The sequence below is a fragment of the Abramis brama genome (genome assembly GCF_963993115.1).
Source record: "Abramis brama genome assembly, chromosome: 15".
Taxonomy (NCBI): Eukaryota; Metazoa; Chordata; class Actinopteri; order Cypriniformes; family Leuciscidae; genus Abramis; species Abramis brama.
This window is the reverse complement of record NC_139977.1, coordinates 18,335,428-18,349,938: the sequence shown is the minus strand read 5'-3', so window position 1 is coordinate 18,349,938 and position 14,511 is coordinate 18,335,428. Positions and strand designations below refer to the sequence as shown.

At 39.5% G+C, this 14,511-nt stretch overlaps 2 protein-coding genes across 2 annotated transcripts; both read right to left on the bottom strand.

Moving 5' to 3' along the window:
- Window positions 1–393: 393 nt before the first annotated feature.
- mrps12 (mitochondrial ribosomal protein S12) lies at window positions 394–1,282 on the bottom strand. The gene is made up of 3 exons (XM_084138152.1): window positions 1,134–1,282; window positions 959–1,030; window positions 394–848 (listed from the first exon to the last, which is right to left on the bottom strand). Exons 2-3 carry the CDS (start codon window positions 1,005–1,007, stop codon window positions 466–468), a joined length of 432 nt encoding a protein of 143 aa, XP_083994278.1. The 5' UTR covers window positions 1,008–1,030; window positions 1,134–1,282; the 3' UTR covers window positions 394–465.
- A 3,968-nt stretch (window positions 1,283–5,250) lies between these two features.
- Window positions 5,251–9,199, bottom strand: npas4b (neuronal PAS domain protein 4b). Its single transcript, XM_084138097.1, has 8 exons — window positions 8,886–9,199; window positions 8,371–8,525; window positions 8,179–8,281; window positions 7,783–8,074; window positions 7,578–7,687; window positions 7,337–7,472; window positions 5,504–6,909; window positions 5,251–5,413 (listed from the first exon to the last, which is right to left on the bottom strand). Exons 1-8 carry the CDS (start codon window positions 9,058–9,060, stop codon window positions 5,388–5,390), a joined length of 2,403 nt encoding a protein of 800 aa, XP_083994223.1. The 5' UTR covers window positions 9,061–9,199; the 3' UTR covers window positions 5,251–5,387.
- Window positions 9,200–14,511: the final 5,312 nt, after the last annotated feature.

Below are 14,511 nucleotides of genomic sequence, written 5' to 3'. Positions count from 1 at the left end.
TGTTTATTTCCCAATCATTGACTTCTGCCCAATTTAAAAAAAAAAACACATTACATGTAGGTGTTTTAGGTGTGCGTGGTTTACAAACTCTTTACAGCAGGAACTGTTTTTTTGTTTTTGTTGGTTTCTTTGAACCCTACTTCTTGGAATTCAATTTGTGAATCATTGTTTGTATAGCATGTTATACCAAACATGCAGACTGCAGTTTGTTTGTATGAGATAAACCAACTCATAATCATCCTTGATCCTTCAATAATAATTTCTTATGTCAGGAAATAGTACCAGCAAAGACCAACAAATCCTTTTATTTTTGTCAGAGTATTGATTGACATAATGTAGGATCAGCTCACTACTGGGTGGAATATCTGTACGAATTAGGCTTGACCATCATGATTGACATTTCAAACCAAGTTTATTTGTTATTACAGTCATGAAGATATATCCAGTTATACGCAGTCATGGTAATTATTGTTTCTTCTTTACGACATGTGCACAGTCATATTTCCCCCTGACCACCTTGAGTTTGACCCCTGGTAAGTCCTGTGTCCTCCCTCCTTTCACCAGCACCACATTGTGCTCCTGGAGGTTGTGTCCTTCCCCTGGGATGTACACAACGGCTTCTTGACCATTGGACAGACGTACTCGTGCACACTTGCGGTTTGCTGAGTTGGGCTTCTTGGGTTTCCTGATCATGGTCTTCAGAACTACAGCTTTGAGCTGTGGATGTCCAAAAGTGGCACTGATCTTTGGACGAGGTGGGGGAGGCTTGCCCCTACGGTGCATCTGATTGAGAGTGGCCATGGTCCTGGTGAAGACGGGTCCAGCCCAGAAAGGTACAGACTGCGACGCTGAGAAAATAATATAGTAGAAAGTGGCATCATTCATTTTAATTATTTATTTTAAAACCATTTCAATTATTTATTTTAAAAGTTAATCAAATGATGCTGCAAAGACTCACCCTGCAAAACAGACGAGAGCATTGGCCTCAGACTTCCAAGAAAAGACATTCTTAATTCATCTGTATGAACAACTGCAAAATCGAATCATACGATGTGTATCATCTCAGTTTAGCTGTGGAACATAGTGAAACACACTGTGACAGTGTAAAATTATTCTTTTTATGTTTAATTTACCTGTATGTACGTTGCGTTAAAGCACAATAGCGGACGTTTCTTAAGTGCTGACTTTAGTTTTCAGTCAAAAGAGGAAAGAGGACGAATTATTTCACCCTAACACAGTTATGTTAGCGACATGCTCGTCGCCATGTTGAAAATACGTCATCGACCCGGAGGAATCTTCCTCGATCCCAGACCAGCGACGAGCTCTATACTAAACCGCCTAATACTGCCATCTAGTGGATGGGTTTTCACGTTTACATGTCGTAAATCCGGCCAATAATCACAATATAAGTCAGTGACGATTGTAAAATGTTTTTTTTTATTTAGAAATACATTAAGAAATGCAATTAATACAAAACGGCTTAATACAATTTATATCATGAACAATATTATGAATTATAAGCAATCTTTATACTATTTGTGGGGTTCAAAGTAAAACAAATGTCTGTGGTGTTTCCGGAGGTTGTAGGCTACAAGAAAAAGGTTGAAATTCTCGAAAAATAAAAAAAGGAAATGTTGTAGGCTAATGCATGCATAAGTGTCGTTTAGCTTTATATTTTATTTTAATTTATTTTATTTTATTAAGCAGTGAAACAATTTTATTGTAAAATATCATTAAAATCTAAAATAAAATCATTAAACATTTATTTAACATTTCAAACATTAAACATTTCAAAATCATTTCATTTTGTTGACATGCAGAAAACCATAAAACAGAGATGGCCTCTTTATTTCCTCGTGTTTTGTTCAGCTCAAATGACAGTTGTAACATCCTACAAGGTAAAAAAAAAAAAAGAAAAAAAAAAAGGGATGACATCTAGTCGAGAAGACTAGTAGCCTAATAATATTCACGTTAATCAGATATTGGTTGTGTCCGAAAATGTAGTGAAGTTAAAGTAAAAAGTTTCCAGAAAAAAATAATACTCAAGTAAAGTACAGATACTCAAAAAGTTTAGCCTACTTAAGTACAGTACTCAAGTAAATGTACTTTTACTGTCCACCTCTGCAAATGAACTAACACTCGTTGTTGACACTCGTCCATTCAGACTGCACAATTATGTGAAATATCACTGAGAATCAAAATATTAAATTGCCTATTTTGTTTGTTTTTGAAAAAGTTTAACTGTATTGAATGTGCACTTGTGGTGCTTTGAAAAATCCTTGATTGAAAAATGGTCTAATACTAACTAATACTAATACTAAAAAAAAAAAGCCTAATACTGTTGATAAAATAAAAGGCCACTGTAGTTTACTTAAAGAGGCCTAAACTTTCATGTTTCTTAATTTTAATATTCAGTGGTGTCCGTCAACATTACATTCATTTCGCACTTAAACTGGCCTATAAAATTTTAAAGTATATTATGTCCACAATAAGTGGGATACTCTTTTTCTTTTCTTTTTTTTTTACACTAATGTGTAGGCTACTTCTTTTTCACACTGACACCAAAACATTAAAAAACATTTTTTTTTTTTGTATATTATTATGTAACTATTATGTATACTATTAACTATACTATTATGTACGATTATGTTTAATATAAATATATTTGTTTTATTCATCAAAATTAGCATTTTTCAGAAATGAAAAGAGATAGTTTTAGAGAATAATTTGGTTATTTGTCTGTTATTAATGAGAAGTTAAATTTGCTGAAGAGAGAAACGGGGACATAATTAAAGCATTCTGTACTATTCCTAATAATGACCACTGAATGTCAGCATTGAGCAGTCTTTACAGCAGATACTACTGACAAATCAAAGAGAGAGACATTAAATAAAACTTGGTGGTGCAATGCAGGCCATCGTGAGAGGTGGACAACTGAGAATAATAATAATAATTTATTACATTTATATAGCACTTTTCTCGGCACTCAATGTGCTTTGGAAGGGAGGAATCTCCTCAACCTCCATCAATGTGCAGCATCCACCATGATGTGACAGCAGCCATATTGGTGGAGAGGAGACAGAGTCATGAAGCCAATCAGTGTATATGGGGATGATTAGAAGGCCATGATGATGGACAGAGGCCAATGGGCAAATTTGGCCAGGATGCCGGGGTTATACCCCTACTCTTTTTTTGAAGGACATCCTGGGATAGAGAGTCAGGACCTCAGTTTAATCTCATCCAAAGGACGGTGCTTTTTGACAATATAGTGCCCCCCGTGTTAGGACCCACACAGACCACAGAGTGAGCACCCCTACTGGCCTCACTAACACCTCTTCCAGCAGCAACCTTGTTTTCCCAGGAGGTCTCCCATCCAGGTACTGACCAGGCTCAACTCTGCTTAGCTTCAGTGGGTGACCAGTCTTGGGCTATAGGGTGATATGGCTGCTTGCTATGAACATATGCCTGGGGTTGAGGAGGAAATAATTCTCATTTTAAAGCTTTTTGTTTTGTTTACTTTGCTAAATTTCTGCCAATATAGTTAATTGAGGAAATTGTTCTTTCTGACATTGCACCATGGCATTAGAGCTTATGTTTTGTTCCTCTTTGAATAGTACACACAATGTAGGTGGTTGTTTTCATCGTATTTTCCAGAAAACAAGATGAGAGCATCTTAATTTTTGCATTTCCATTATGATTTAAGTGGGCACGGGCTATTTGTGTGGACATATCTGGAGGACGGGTGAAGAGCGAGAGAGCAGAGAAGGGAGAGACGAGTTAAAGAGGTAAGGGTGAGTCACAAGTAGAGAGGGTCCTAATGAATGGGACGATATGAATGAGTAAGCACAGAAGTGTGAAAGAGGGAGGATGAAAAGAAACCCAGCTGACTGATTGGAGGAGTGGGAGGAAAGCAGGATGAATAAGCACCTAGAAGTCCTTGTGCACCTTCCAAGCGCTCCCCATTCCCTCTTTTTCTTTTTCCGGGGCTATTTTTATTCCTCTTCATTGCTGAAAGCCCATCATTCTCACAAGGACAGGAAGACAAGACATGAGAGAATTTTATTCAGATGAAACTCATGGGATGGAGGATATTTCTGGACACGGGGGCGGTAAAGTTGGCCCATGGTCCCGTGTGGGAGGGTCAGCGCTGCACCGGACGTCGGACTCAATGAAAAAGGTGCATAACTGGATAATTGACAAGCAAACAATGGTTTAGGGGCACCGGAGGTGGAGATTGCGAAAGGAAGAAATTGCTTCCCCTGGCAACAAGAGATAAAATGGAAGCAGATATTGAGAGGCAGGAAAGGCCATATAGGGTATTATCATGAGCTTCCAGGTATAATGGGAAAGTGTAGGCTGACTATTCACTGTACAGCATGTGTTTGGCGGACATATATGTGTGTGTGTGGGAGGCTGATTGTCTCCACTGTGCCTCTGAGTCAAGAGCATACGTCAGGAAAAACAGATAGCACCTCATCATCTGCGTCAGTCGGTCCTAGGAAACCATGGCGACACACTAAAAAGGCAGTGAATGAAAGGGGTGAGAGAGGAGGGAACAATGGAGGGGGCAGCAACAATGAACACACACCGATGAACCTCGCTTTGATGCATTTAATTGACTCTCATATACATATTTTGAAAACAAGAGAGCATCGAATTCAAGGATATTCTTTGTGGAAACAAAGATGAGACATCGAATACATTCTTAAAAGTAAAGCTTCCAAAAGGGGAGTTTCACAGCAATGCCATAGCATAGAAGAACCATTGCGTTTGCCAAAGAACCTTTTCTTAGTGTGATGAACCTTTTCTACACTCTAAGAATGTATCGTGCAATTTAAAGTTTCAATGTATATTTAAGGTTCTGCACTGAACCACCGATGCCAATAAAGAACCTTTATTTGTAAGAGTGTAAGCAAATCCTATAAAACATAACGTCTGGAAATCTCATAAAGGACAAAACATAAAGGAATACTGTTTATTATGAAGCATTTCTATGGTTTTCATGCACTGACATAATGAAAAGCAATTAGAAAGAGAGTACTGTAGGTAGGAATCAATCCTCTACTTGACCGTAGAACTCTACGATGACTTAAAAGATACAATTGTGATTCATAAACAGGTTCTTTCAGTAAAACACAGTCTTCACTATAAGTGAATACAAAGTGGCACTTGGTAAAATTGCCTTTGTTACTTTAAGTACTTTTTCCCCAAAGTGACAGTCCAATATGAATAGGATGCATGTTCATGGGACTTCATTATATTGAAATATAAACATAAATAAATATTTTCAACACATTTTGATTTAACTATAACACATTATCCCAGAAAAATAGCTTTGTAAAAGATGACAATATGCCATACTTCATCGATTAAGTCACAGACTTATGTTAAAACATGTGATCACTGGTTCCATCTGTAAGAAAAGACAGGAAAAAAACAAATTAGAAACTTTGGGACACTTTGAACGTCATTTTGAAATCACAAAAACGTCATAATTTCTCACCTTGGTAGAAGATCGGTTGTCCGCCTTGATGAGGGAGTTGATACAACTCATCTTGTTGCCTCTCGGCAGGAGTCATCGGGGCGGCTGCCCCAAACACAGGTTCCATGGCGACCAGCTCCTCTAGGAGGGACTGGGCACAAGGCAGAGCAGGGGTGAGGGCAGGAAGGGCTGGATCTGTGGTGGACCCTGGGGAGGACATCATCTCCACGTCCTCTTCGGGTCTCTCTGCTTCCTGCGGCCCACCCCCGGCCATGCAATTATGGTGCGTCGACTGGACGCTACAGAAGTGGTGTACACCGTTCAAAGTCGCAGCCTCCTCCTGCGCGTGGACAGGGGAGCGCTGAGCGTAGGACGGTGCCGATGAGTAAGGTGAGGGAGGTACGGGGGAGGTGGATGGCAGATTTGGAAGAGGGATGCCATCTACTGCTTTCTCCTCAAACATAAAGACATCAATGTGAGCCAGTGAGGAGTTTGGGCCCTCAACCGATGCGTGATGAGGGGGAGCCAATGTGCTTTGTGGGTGGCTGTGACAGAAACCTTCAGCTAAAGTGCTAATATACTGGGCCAATAGCGAGATCTCCATTCTCTCTCTTTCGGTATCCTCTTCCTGAGGGAAGAAACTCAAACAGGGCTTTTTGGTGGGCGAGGCCTCTGGGGTTAAAAGGCCTTCGGGGAGGGCGTTGAATGGGAAATGGGGGACGTCTATGTAAAGAGGTCCCCTGATCTCTGGCAGCGCCATGAGAATGCATTCATCACTGCCTGGGCTGTCTGGAGTAGGAGGCAGCGTTTCATAAAGACGCTTTCGGCAGTGTTGAGCGGGACCAACGCTGGCGGAGTGGGACGCTGAGGTTATAGACTGCCTCATTTGACCTGCTTTGTTATGGTCTGATTTAAAAGTCTCATCACCAAACATGAAAGTTCCCCCTCCGAGTCTTGGGGTGTAAGGGGGCGTGTAAATAAACTCCTCTGAGCTTTGGCGCTTAGGAGGAGTTTTGAATGGAGGAAGGGGCGATGGGGCAACATGGGAATGGGGGACTGTAGAAAGACTTGGGATGTTGACGTTGCTGAGATGTTCAGGGGATACAGATACAGTCATGGCTGATCTCCACATCTGGTGACCGCCATGAGGTTGCAGGGGGCTCTCTTCGTCCTGAGAAAAGCCCTGAAGGGGATTGAGGGCCATGCTGGATGGGGCAGAGGTACTGGGGAGCTCTTCAGAGGAGCTCCGTCCAGATGTGGTGAAGCTGAAGTCAAAGGACTGGGAGGACAGGCCACTGCTGCTGGGCGTGAAGACCTGGTCTGGGCTAGACAGAGGGTCAGAGATCTGCCATGCCTCCTGGTACAGGAGAGACAGCTGGTTCTGCTCTGAGTACAACTGCTGACGCACTGACCAGGCTTCAGACTCACTGAGGGATGAGTAGAGAAAATAACAAATTGTTATGATTATTCAAAGTATGCTATAATTTTATGAATTTGGTCTATAGCATGTTTTTATATCAATGTTAAAACAGTTTAAATATTTATTACAAGTACTATTATAATAAATTATAGTTTTAATATATTTAATATAATATCAGTTATAAGATAGTATAAAAACATCTTAGGTATTTTAATAAAATTGAATAAATTAAAATGAATAAAAACAGAAAAATAATCATTACTATTGTAATTTAATAATATATAAATAATAATATTAATTATTTTATTTTATTATTAATAATTAATAATTATTATTATTACTATTACTTAACGATGATAATATTAACTCAAATTATAAATATAATTGTTTTTATTTTACAGTACATTACACTTAAACACTGATAGCCTTTATACCTTATGACGTAGTTGTGGCTGTTGATGGGATATTCTCCTGTGTCCAGCTGAAGAACAATGTAAAGCCAGACCCAAGTGTGGTCTGCTGCCTCTACCTGGACCACCATCTCCACTTGCCTCTCTCCACCCTCGTGTACTGAAAAAGGACACAACAACCAATTAATAAACCACATTTACTAGACCAGCTTTTTGATATATGGTATTAACTTTTAAATATTGAGAGATGAAGTTAAGTACTCACGCAGGGCGCAGTGTTGTGCAGAGGCATGAGAGAGATCACGAGGATGAATCAGACTGTACCATGAGCGAGAGCGCAGAGTCTCTATGTCATAACCAAGGTACACGCTTACACTGTCAGAGAGAGAAATACAACGCCATCATTCCCTCACTCTCAAATGCATATTCATCATATACCGACAGGGACATTCAATGGACTCTTACTGTACCTGTCCTGAGCAGCATGGATTCTCATGTCCCGGCTGTGCTGAGACTGGAAACAGGAAAGGAGGAAAGACTGCTCAGCAGGAGGGGTGGGGAGAGGATTCCTAGCTGAAGGAACCTGAGGGACACTGGACTCCAGTGGGGAGCAAAAACACACCCACACTGGATTGGATGTCCAGTAGGACGATGTCTGGTATGGAGGTGGCAGACAGCGTGCCCGAACCAACGCCAGTTTGTTCCCTGATCCTTGCCTCCTTACAAACTTCGAAGTGCTGAAACGGCAGCGAAAGAGCCGGTCTGGACAAAAAGAGTTATGAGAAGAGTGAACATTATTATTATTTTACAAATTACATTCATTTCTTTATGTTGGAATGAGGTGTCAAACCAACAGTGTAAATTACCTGTGCCAGTTGTGGTGATCGGGACAAGGTTGCCCCTCATGATAAAGTGGTCGGCTGGGTCTATAATGTCATACACGCTGTCACTCTGAGCCACCAGATCCACCTGAATAAAGCAGAAATCATTTTAAAATGTTCAACATGCACCTAACAAATTGTTATGATGATTTTAAAATTTACATTGATATTCCTTACCATGGAATGGCCGAGGTGCTCTGCCACGTTGTCCGACAGATGCAGGAGTTTTCCTTCACTCGTCAGCACTAGGAGAAAGCCTGGTAGCGTGTGCAGCAGATCCGAGAGTTCCGGCAAAGACAGGGCGCTTCCACTCATGTCGTGACTTGCTGCCACTGATGAAGACAAAACAAAAGTTTAAAGATAAAACATTAAGATCTACACTATAATATGTGCATTGTGAAAAAAAATCTCAAGCAATTAGAAAGCATTCTAATGCAGCATCCACACAAATTGCTCAACATCAGCACCACAGACAGAGAGCAGCTACTTTCAGAACTCTGGACAGGGGCAGAGATTCCTCAGATATCACCTAAACTTCAGATCTGCTCTAAACCTGTACAAATTAAAGATTGTAAAGGGTTTTAAAGCTTGATGCTGTCGAATCAGCTTTTTAGGGTACCTAGTTCTTTAGAAAACCATGTAACGATGCTTTCAAGAGACTAAAAACTCTAACATTAAGAAGTTAACCCTACCTTGAGAGAAAAAGACGGACTTTCTTGTGTAAATGCAGGCTAAGGACATGATGTGAAGATAGGAAAGACGAGCCTTGTCGGCATCGGAGATGGGCAGAAGATCTTTTAAGTTGCGAATTTCTGCGTTGATTTGATCCCTCCGAGCCTTTGATGCTCCTTTAGTGGACCGGTACATTTTCTCGCGTCCAAAGAATCGTTGGAACGGACGAATATTTTGGGTGAAAACTGCACGCAATTAGAGCTACTCAGCCATCATTCGGGGCAGACGCCACTTCTTCTAAGTTTTGGAGCATAAACCAACCTACTAAGTAAACATTTTTTCTTTGCTCATATATCCTCTATCGTCTCTTAAGTTTTACTGGTGGTGTGCTATGGATCTCTCTCTCTCGCTCGCTTTCGCATGAAGCTTCTGATGGAAACATTGCCTCCAGATCCCTTATATAGGGCGCGCGCCTGAAGAAATGATGGGAGGGGGCGTGCATAAATGGATCTGAATCTGATCTCCAAGTATCTCTGCATTTTAGCTGCTGTAATGGTGACGTAGGATAAATATGGGATCCCTTTCAACACGCAGAGCCAGATTTGGACAAATCTAAACGGAGGCAGTGGTCCAAACTCTCCACCCTGTTGCGCGCTCAGAGCAGGTGCTTCTGGCCGCGAGCTGCTGTAACAGAATCTTGCTGCTTAGGCTTGAGGAAAATGCTGCTAATTTAGAACGGGATTAGGAGAGTATATCTCGTGTAAATACATTTTAGTGAATTAAATCTATGCGACTATGACTGCTAACGCAATTAGCCCAGGAGGCAGATAACTCCATCAAAATATATAAATATATATATATAGTTTATTTTTGTTACGCTAGAATTTAATGTTGATGTTTATAAAAAATATTATTTCTTTAACCATAGAAAATCAACAGGGTTGACATGGTAAAATAGGCTACTGATTTTACTACTGACAAAGGTATAATAAAAGACAAACATAGCCTAAAGTTATGACAAAGTTGAGTAATACAATTTAAAAAACAATAAAAATGGTTAGTAATAGAGCAAAAAAAAAAAAAAGAAAAGAAAAGAAAAAAAAGAAAGAAAAACGTTTTAAAACTCTTGTGATAATCATTTCACATTTGAAAACTCAGTACAACTTATGTTCAGTGTTTTTATTTCCTTTCTTCTTTTTCGTAGTAAACTTGCATAATTATGAATAACGGAACAAAACAGAAAATTGTGTTCTTATTGATTGGATGTATGTGTGGAGAGAGAGAGAGAGAGAGAGAGAGAGCGAGAGAGAGAGAGAGAGAGAGAGAGAGAGAGAGAGAGAGAGAGAGAGAATGAACGGTTTGAAGGACACTTGTCTGGTTTTATAGTTTCTCCTTTATGTTCATGTTTATTTTAAAACCAAAATAATCAAGGTCCCCACTCTTGTAGGCTTTAAAGAAAATAGATAATCTGTTGCTTGGCAACTCTCCTTTTAAAATATCCGATCAGGACAAGATAATGGTCTCTGAAGTTCAATCTCAACAAACTTTGTTAATTAAAGTAATATCATAAGTAAAAAGTGACTCGTGTGTCATGTTATGATTCACACACTTGTACACAATATATTGTGATAAAGTGGAATCTTATCTGCTGAGCTCTCTGTGGTCAAATTGTTTTCTCTATTTTCATCCTGCTTTGATCATTCATCTGTGATATCACGACCTACCGAATTGATTAATATTATTGTCTTTTGCATTTTGCTGTAATTAAAAGCCGTTATGTAAATTTTAGTTACATAGGAAATTGCATGCACGCATTGTGTGTAAAAGTTTGAAACACTGAACAGCTCATGTTCTCGCCTACACATCTCCCTCCTCCCTCCTCCCTCTCCTACCGTTGATGAAGCCTGTTCAAACTGCAACCTTGTAACTGTGCTGGCTTTTTTCTTTTTCTTTAGTCGTTCAGGCTATTTTTAACACCAGCAACAGTTTGAAACCGCTTTCAGTTTTCTAGGTCTAAATATATATTGCTCAAGGACAGACCAATTCTTATGTGTTCGGTGGATTTATGGAACTTTTAAAGAACGCTATTGCATTTGTTGTTCACATTAGGGCTTTTCACACTTAGTTAACCCTGGGTCATTAAAACCCCGGGTAAACGGAATCTGGGGTTATCTTGCTTCACATCGCTCATAATTTACCCGGGGTTAACAATTAATCCTGGGTATTCATAAACTCGCGTTTCACACTTTACAGCCCTAGGTTAAGGTTCTTATTGGCATAGTTGTTATTGATTTGATGAACGCTGCACGCGACGTGCTTGTTTTTTTAAGTTTACGCAGAGATAATTTTTTTCCCCAAAACTTTTTCAAGGCTTGCACCTTGGGACCTATTTAAAGGTTTGCGTTCTCGAGCCAGGCACTGTTGTTGTGCGAATGAGCGGGCCGGAGCGCATTAAGGGTTTTCTGATAGAACGGTGTCAGCGGCCCCTAAGTTAATAACCAATGATCTTTGCAACGGAACGGAAGTGAATCATTCAAAACTAGCTTTAGCTGGACAATAACTTTATTCTAGAGCTGCTGTAAAGTCAAAACAATCTATGTTCCATTAATTTCCTATTATCACAGTAAAGATACTTTGAAACAATCTATATTGTTAAAAGCGCTAATATAAATGAAGGTGATTTGACTTGACTTTACATAAAAACTATCATTAGCCTACCTATTGCCGACTAGGACAAAAACTGACTGGACATTTCAGACCATAAAGGTATGAATGAAACGGTCTGTCCTACACTCAAATTGTCGCGGTTTTGTCTGCATTTGACAACGCTGAACAACGCATTTGACAATGCTTTCCATGACTGTCCAAAGCACGCAAATATGAGCAGGCTACGCGATTGGTTGTCTGTTGCTAGCTGTGACATTCTAACACCACATTGTTTCACAATGTACAAGTTTGGCACCCTAATGCGGGGTTAACACAGCAAAAGATTTTTACCCGGGGTTAGAAGCTGTGCTAAACCCACTTCTGAATCACAAGTTTGAAACGTTCCTTTACCCAGGGTAAAAAGCGGTGCTAACTCCGCTTCTAACTTACAAGTGTGAACCGTTCCTTTACCCGGGGCAAAAAGCGGTGCTAACTTCGCTTCTAACTTACAAATGTGAAACGTTCCTTACCCGGGGTAAAAAAAGGTACTAACTCCACTTCTAAATCACATGTGTAAAACCTTCCTTTTACCCGGGGTAAAAAGTAGTGCTAACTACGCTTCTAAATCACAAGTGTGAAAAGTTCCTTTACATGATGTTTTATTAACAAAGGTCTGGAGGAGCACGTTCAGATAATTATCCGAATTAAGACAGGAGGAGCACATTTAGTTAATCAACTCAATTAATGAGATAAGAGTTATGTAAAGCATACTTACCTCTGTTCCATGACAATTTTCCAGCATCCCTCCACAACTCCATTTCCTCACTTCTAACCATTCCTATCCCAAACATGGTATGGGGGGGGGGGGGGGGGGTACTCTGGGTTCGGTCCAAATTCTGAGTTTGGAGCCCTCCCCTCGGACAGCACATCAAATACACATAATCTTTACTCTCTATAATTGAATTATGTAAGTCTGAACTCGTGAACCAGGGTAAAAATGGTGTTAACTCTGTGTTAACATTGCAAGAGGCTAAATTAGCCTACAAGTGTGAAACGTTCCTTTACCCGGGGTTAAAAGTGGTGTTTAGAACGACGATAACTTGGTGTTAAATGCAGTGTGGTCTAGTAAGTGAGAATAGTGTGGTGCAATAGATGCCTGGTTGTGTTTTGGTTCTAGCACTTTTCCATCCATCACCTCCAGAGGTGATTTTTTTTCTTCTTCTTTTTTTCTTTGTCCTGGGGTTAAATAAGCCTGAGTCACAGTTCCTGTTTGTAATATCTTACATCCTATGAGGTATCTGGCTGCCATTATCTGCATCAATACTGTCTTTTTCATCTTTTTTTATGTCCAACCTGTGCAATTATGTCTATTACTGATCTAATAACAAAATCTTTTAGCCTTTGAACTAATGGATGCAAATGAGAGGCTGGATGACAAGAACAGAGAGGACAGACTGTTGGACAGCCACAGCATTTGACGTCAGAACATATGCTATCAATATTGATGAAAAGTTTTGCTGGATGATGTGGACCTGGCCCTTGGGAGAGAGAGATGGAGATGCCACCCTAACCTCTGAGCTCCCACTGGACTTTTTTGTTTATTACGTGGGTGGCACGGCCATCTGCTGAAATCAGAAAGATGGGGGATGGGGTTTCTTGGAGAAAATGTGTAATGCTCATAATCTGTTCACTTGTACAGTACATCTTTTAATTTACATTGAACTTCGGTCATTTTTGAAGAATCGAAAGAACACTTGGATAATTATCTTGCTTTCCAAGACAATGCGAAATTCAGTTCAGATGGTAAGTCTTCTTGGCTCATGTTGCTTTTGCCACCACTTTCGCAAAACTTTTATTATCCTAATTTGGACTCCACAGACAGGACAATGTGGATAATTTTGTGAATTATGTTACTACCCACAGAATTGTTACCTTTGTGATCAAAATATAATTTTGGTAAAGAAATGCTCAATGCGTTTCACTTGTAGTATCCATGTCTTTTTCTAGACATTCTTCTTTTTTTCTTTCTTTTGTTTACAGGTTTATACAAGAAGCCGATACTTGACCATCTCTGTATCTCTGCACCCATGGCAACGGAGCTGCAGTATCTTAGTAACAAAATTTGCGCATTGCAAGAGATACAAAATGATGGTTCTTCTCAAGCACACCAATTTGATCCCAACATTCATCATAGTGAAAAAGTGATAACATTTAACCTATCCCAATAATTTGAAATAAAGTGAAATTTATTAAAATAGCCTACTAAAACCTAAAGTAAAGGGAAATGGTCTTCCTATATGTTCAAAAGGTTGCACTGTGTATTTCAAAGACTTTATAATGCATTTTGGGAATGCGACAAGCTTCTTCATCCACTAATTTGTGAAGAAAACTAAGAATGGAAACTCACTTTGCATTGCTATCACGCTTTTAGAGCATGCTTATCATTTGGAAGGTCACATTGCCTGATTCTTTCTGGTTTGAAGACACTTTTTTTTTTTTTTTACCTTTTCATCTTCTTGAAAATTGAAGACCTGATTTGTGTGGGATGGAAATGTTCAAATTACCAAAAAAGAGAGAAAGGTAATAATTCAAATTTCACAACACTTAAGAGTACACATCTGTTGTTTCAGTCATTCATGGCTATCAGAGAACAATATGTTTTAATGGCCTGGTTGTGACGTGTATTTGAGGGGGTGGACGGGAAAATTACTCTCCTTATAACCCAGTGTAACATTACCCTTGTAAGCCACAAAAATAGCTCCAAAATGGGGCCCATTTTCCTCTGCATGTAAAAATAACTAACCTCGTTTATTTTTAGACACAATTAGGTTATTTATGGACAGGTATATTAACGTTTGTTTACTTTAAAACAGATATATTCAATTAATAGATATAATAATTTAATTTCCGTTAAAAGCGGATTAAAAAGGCTTAGACTACGGGGCTGGCTGTTGAATGCTTGAATCTGAAGTAGTTACAGACAGGTGTTGACCGCATTGC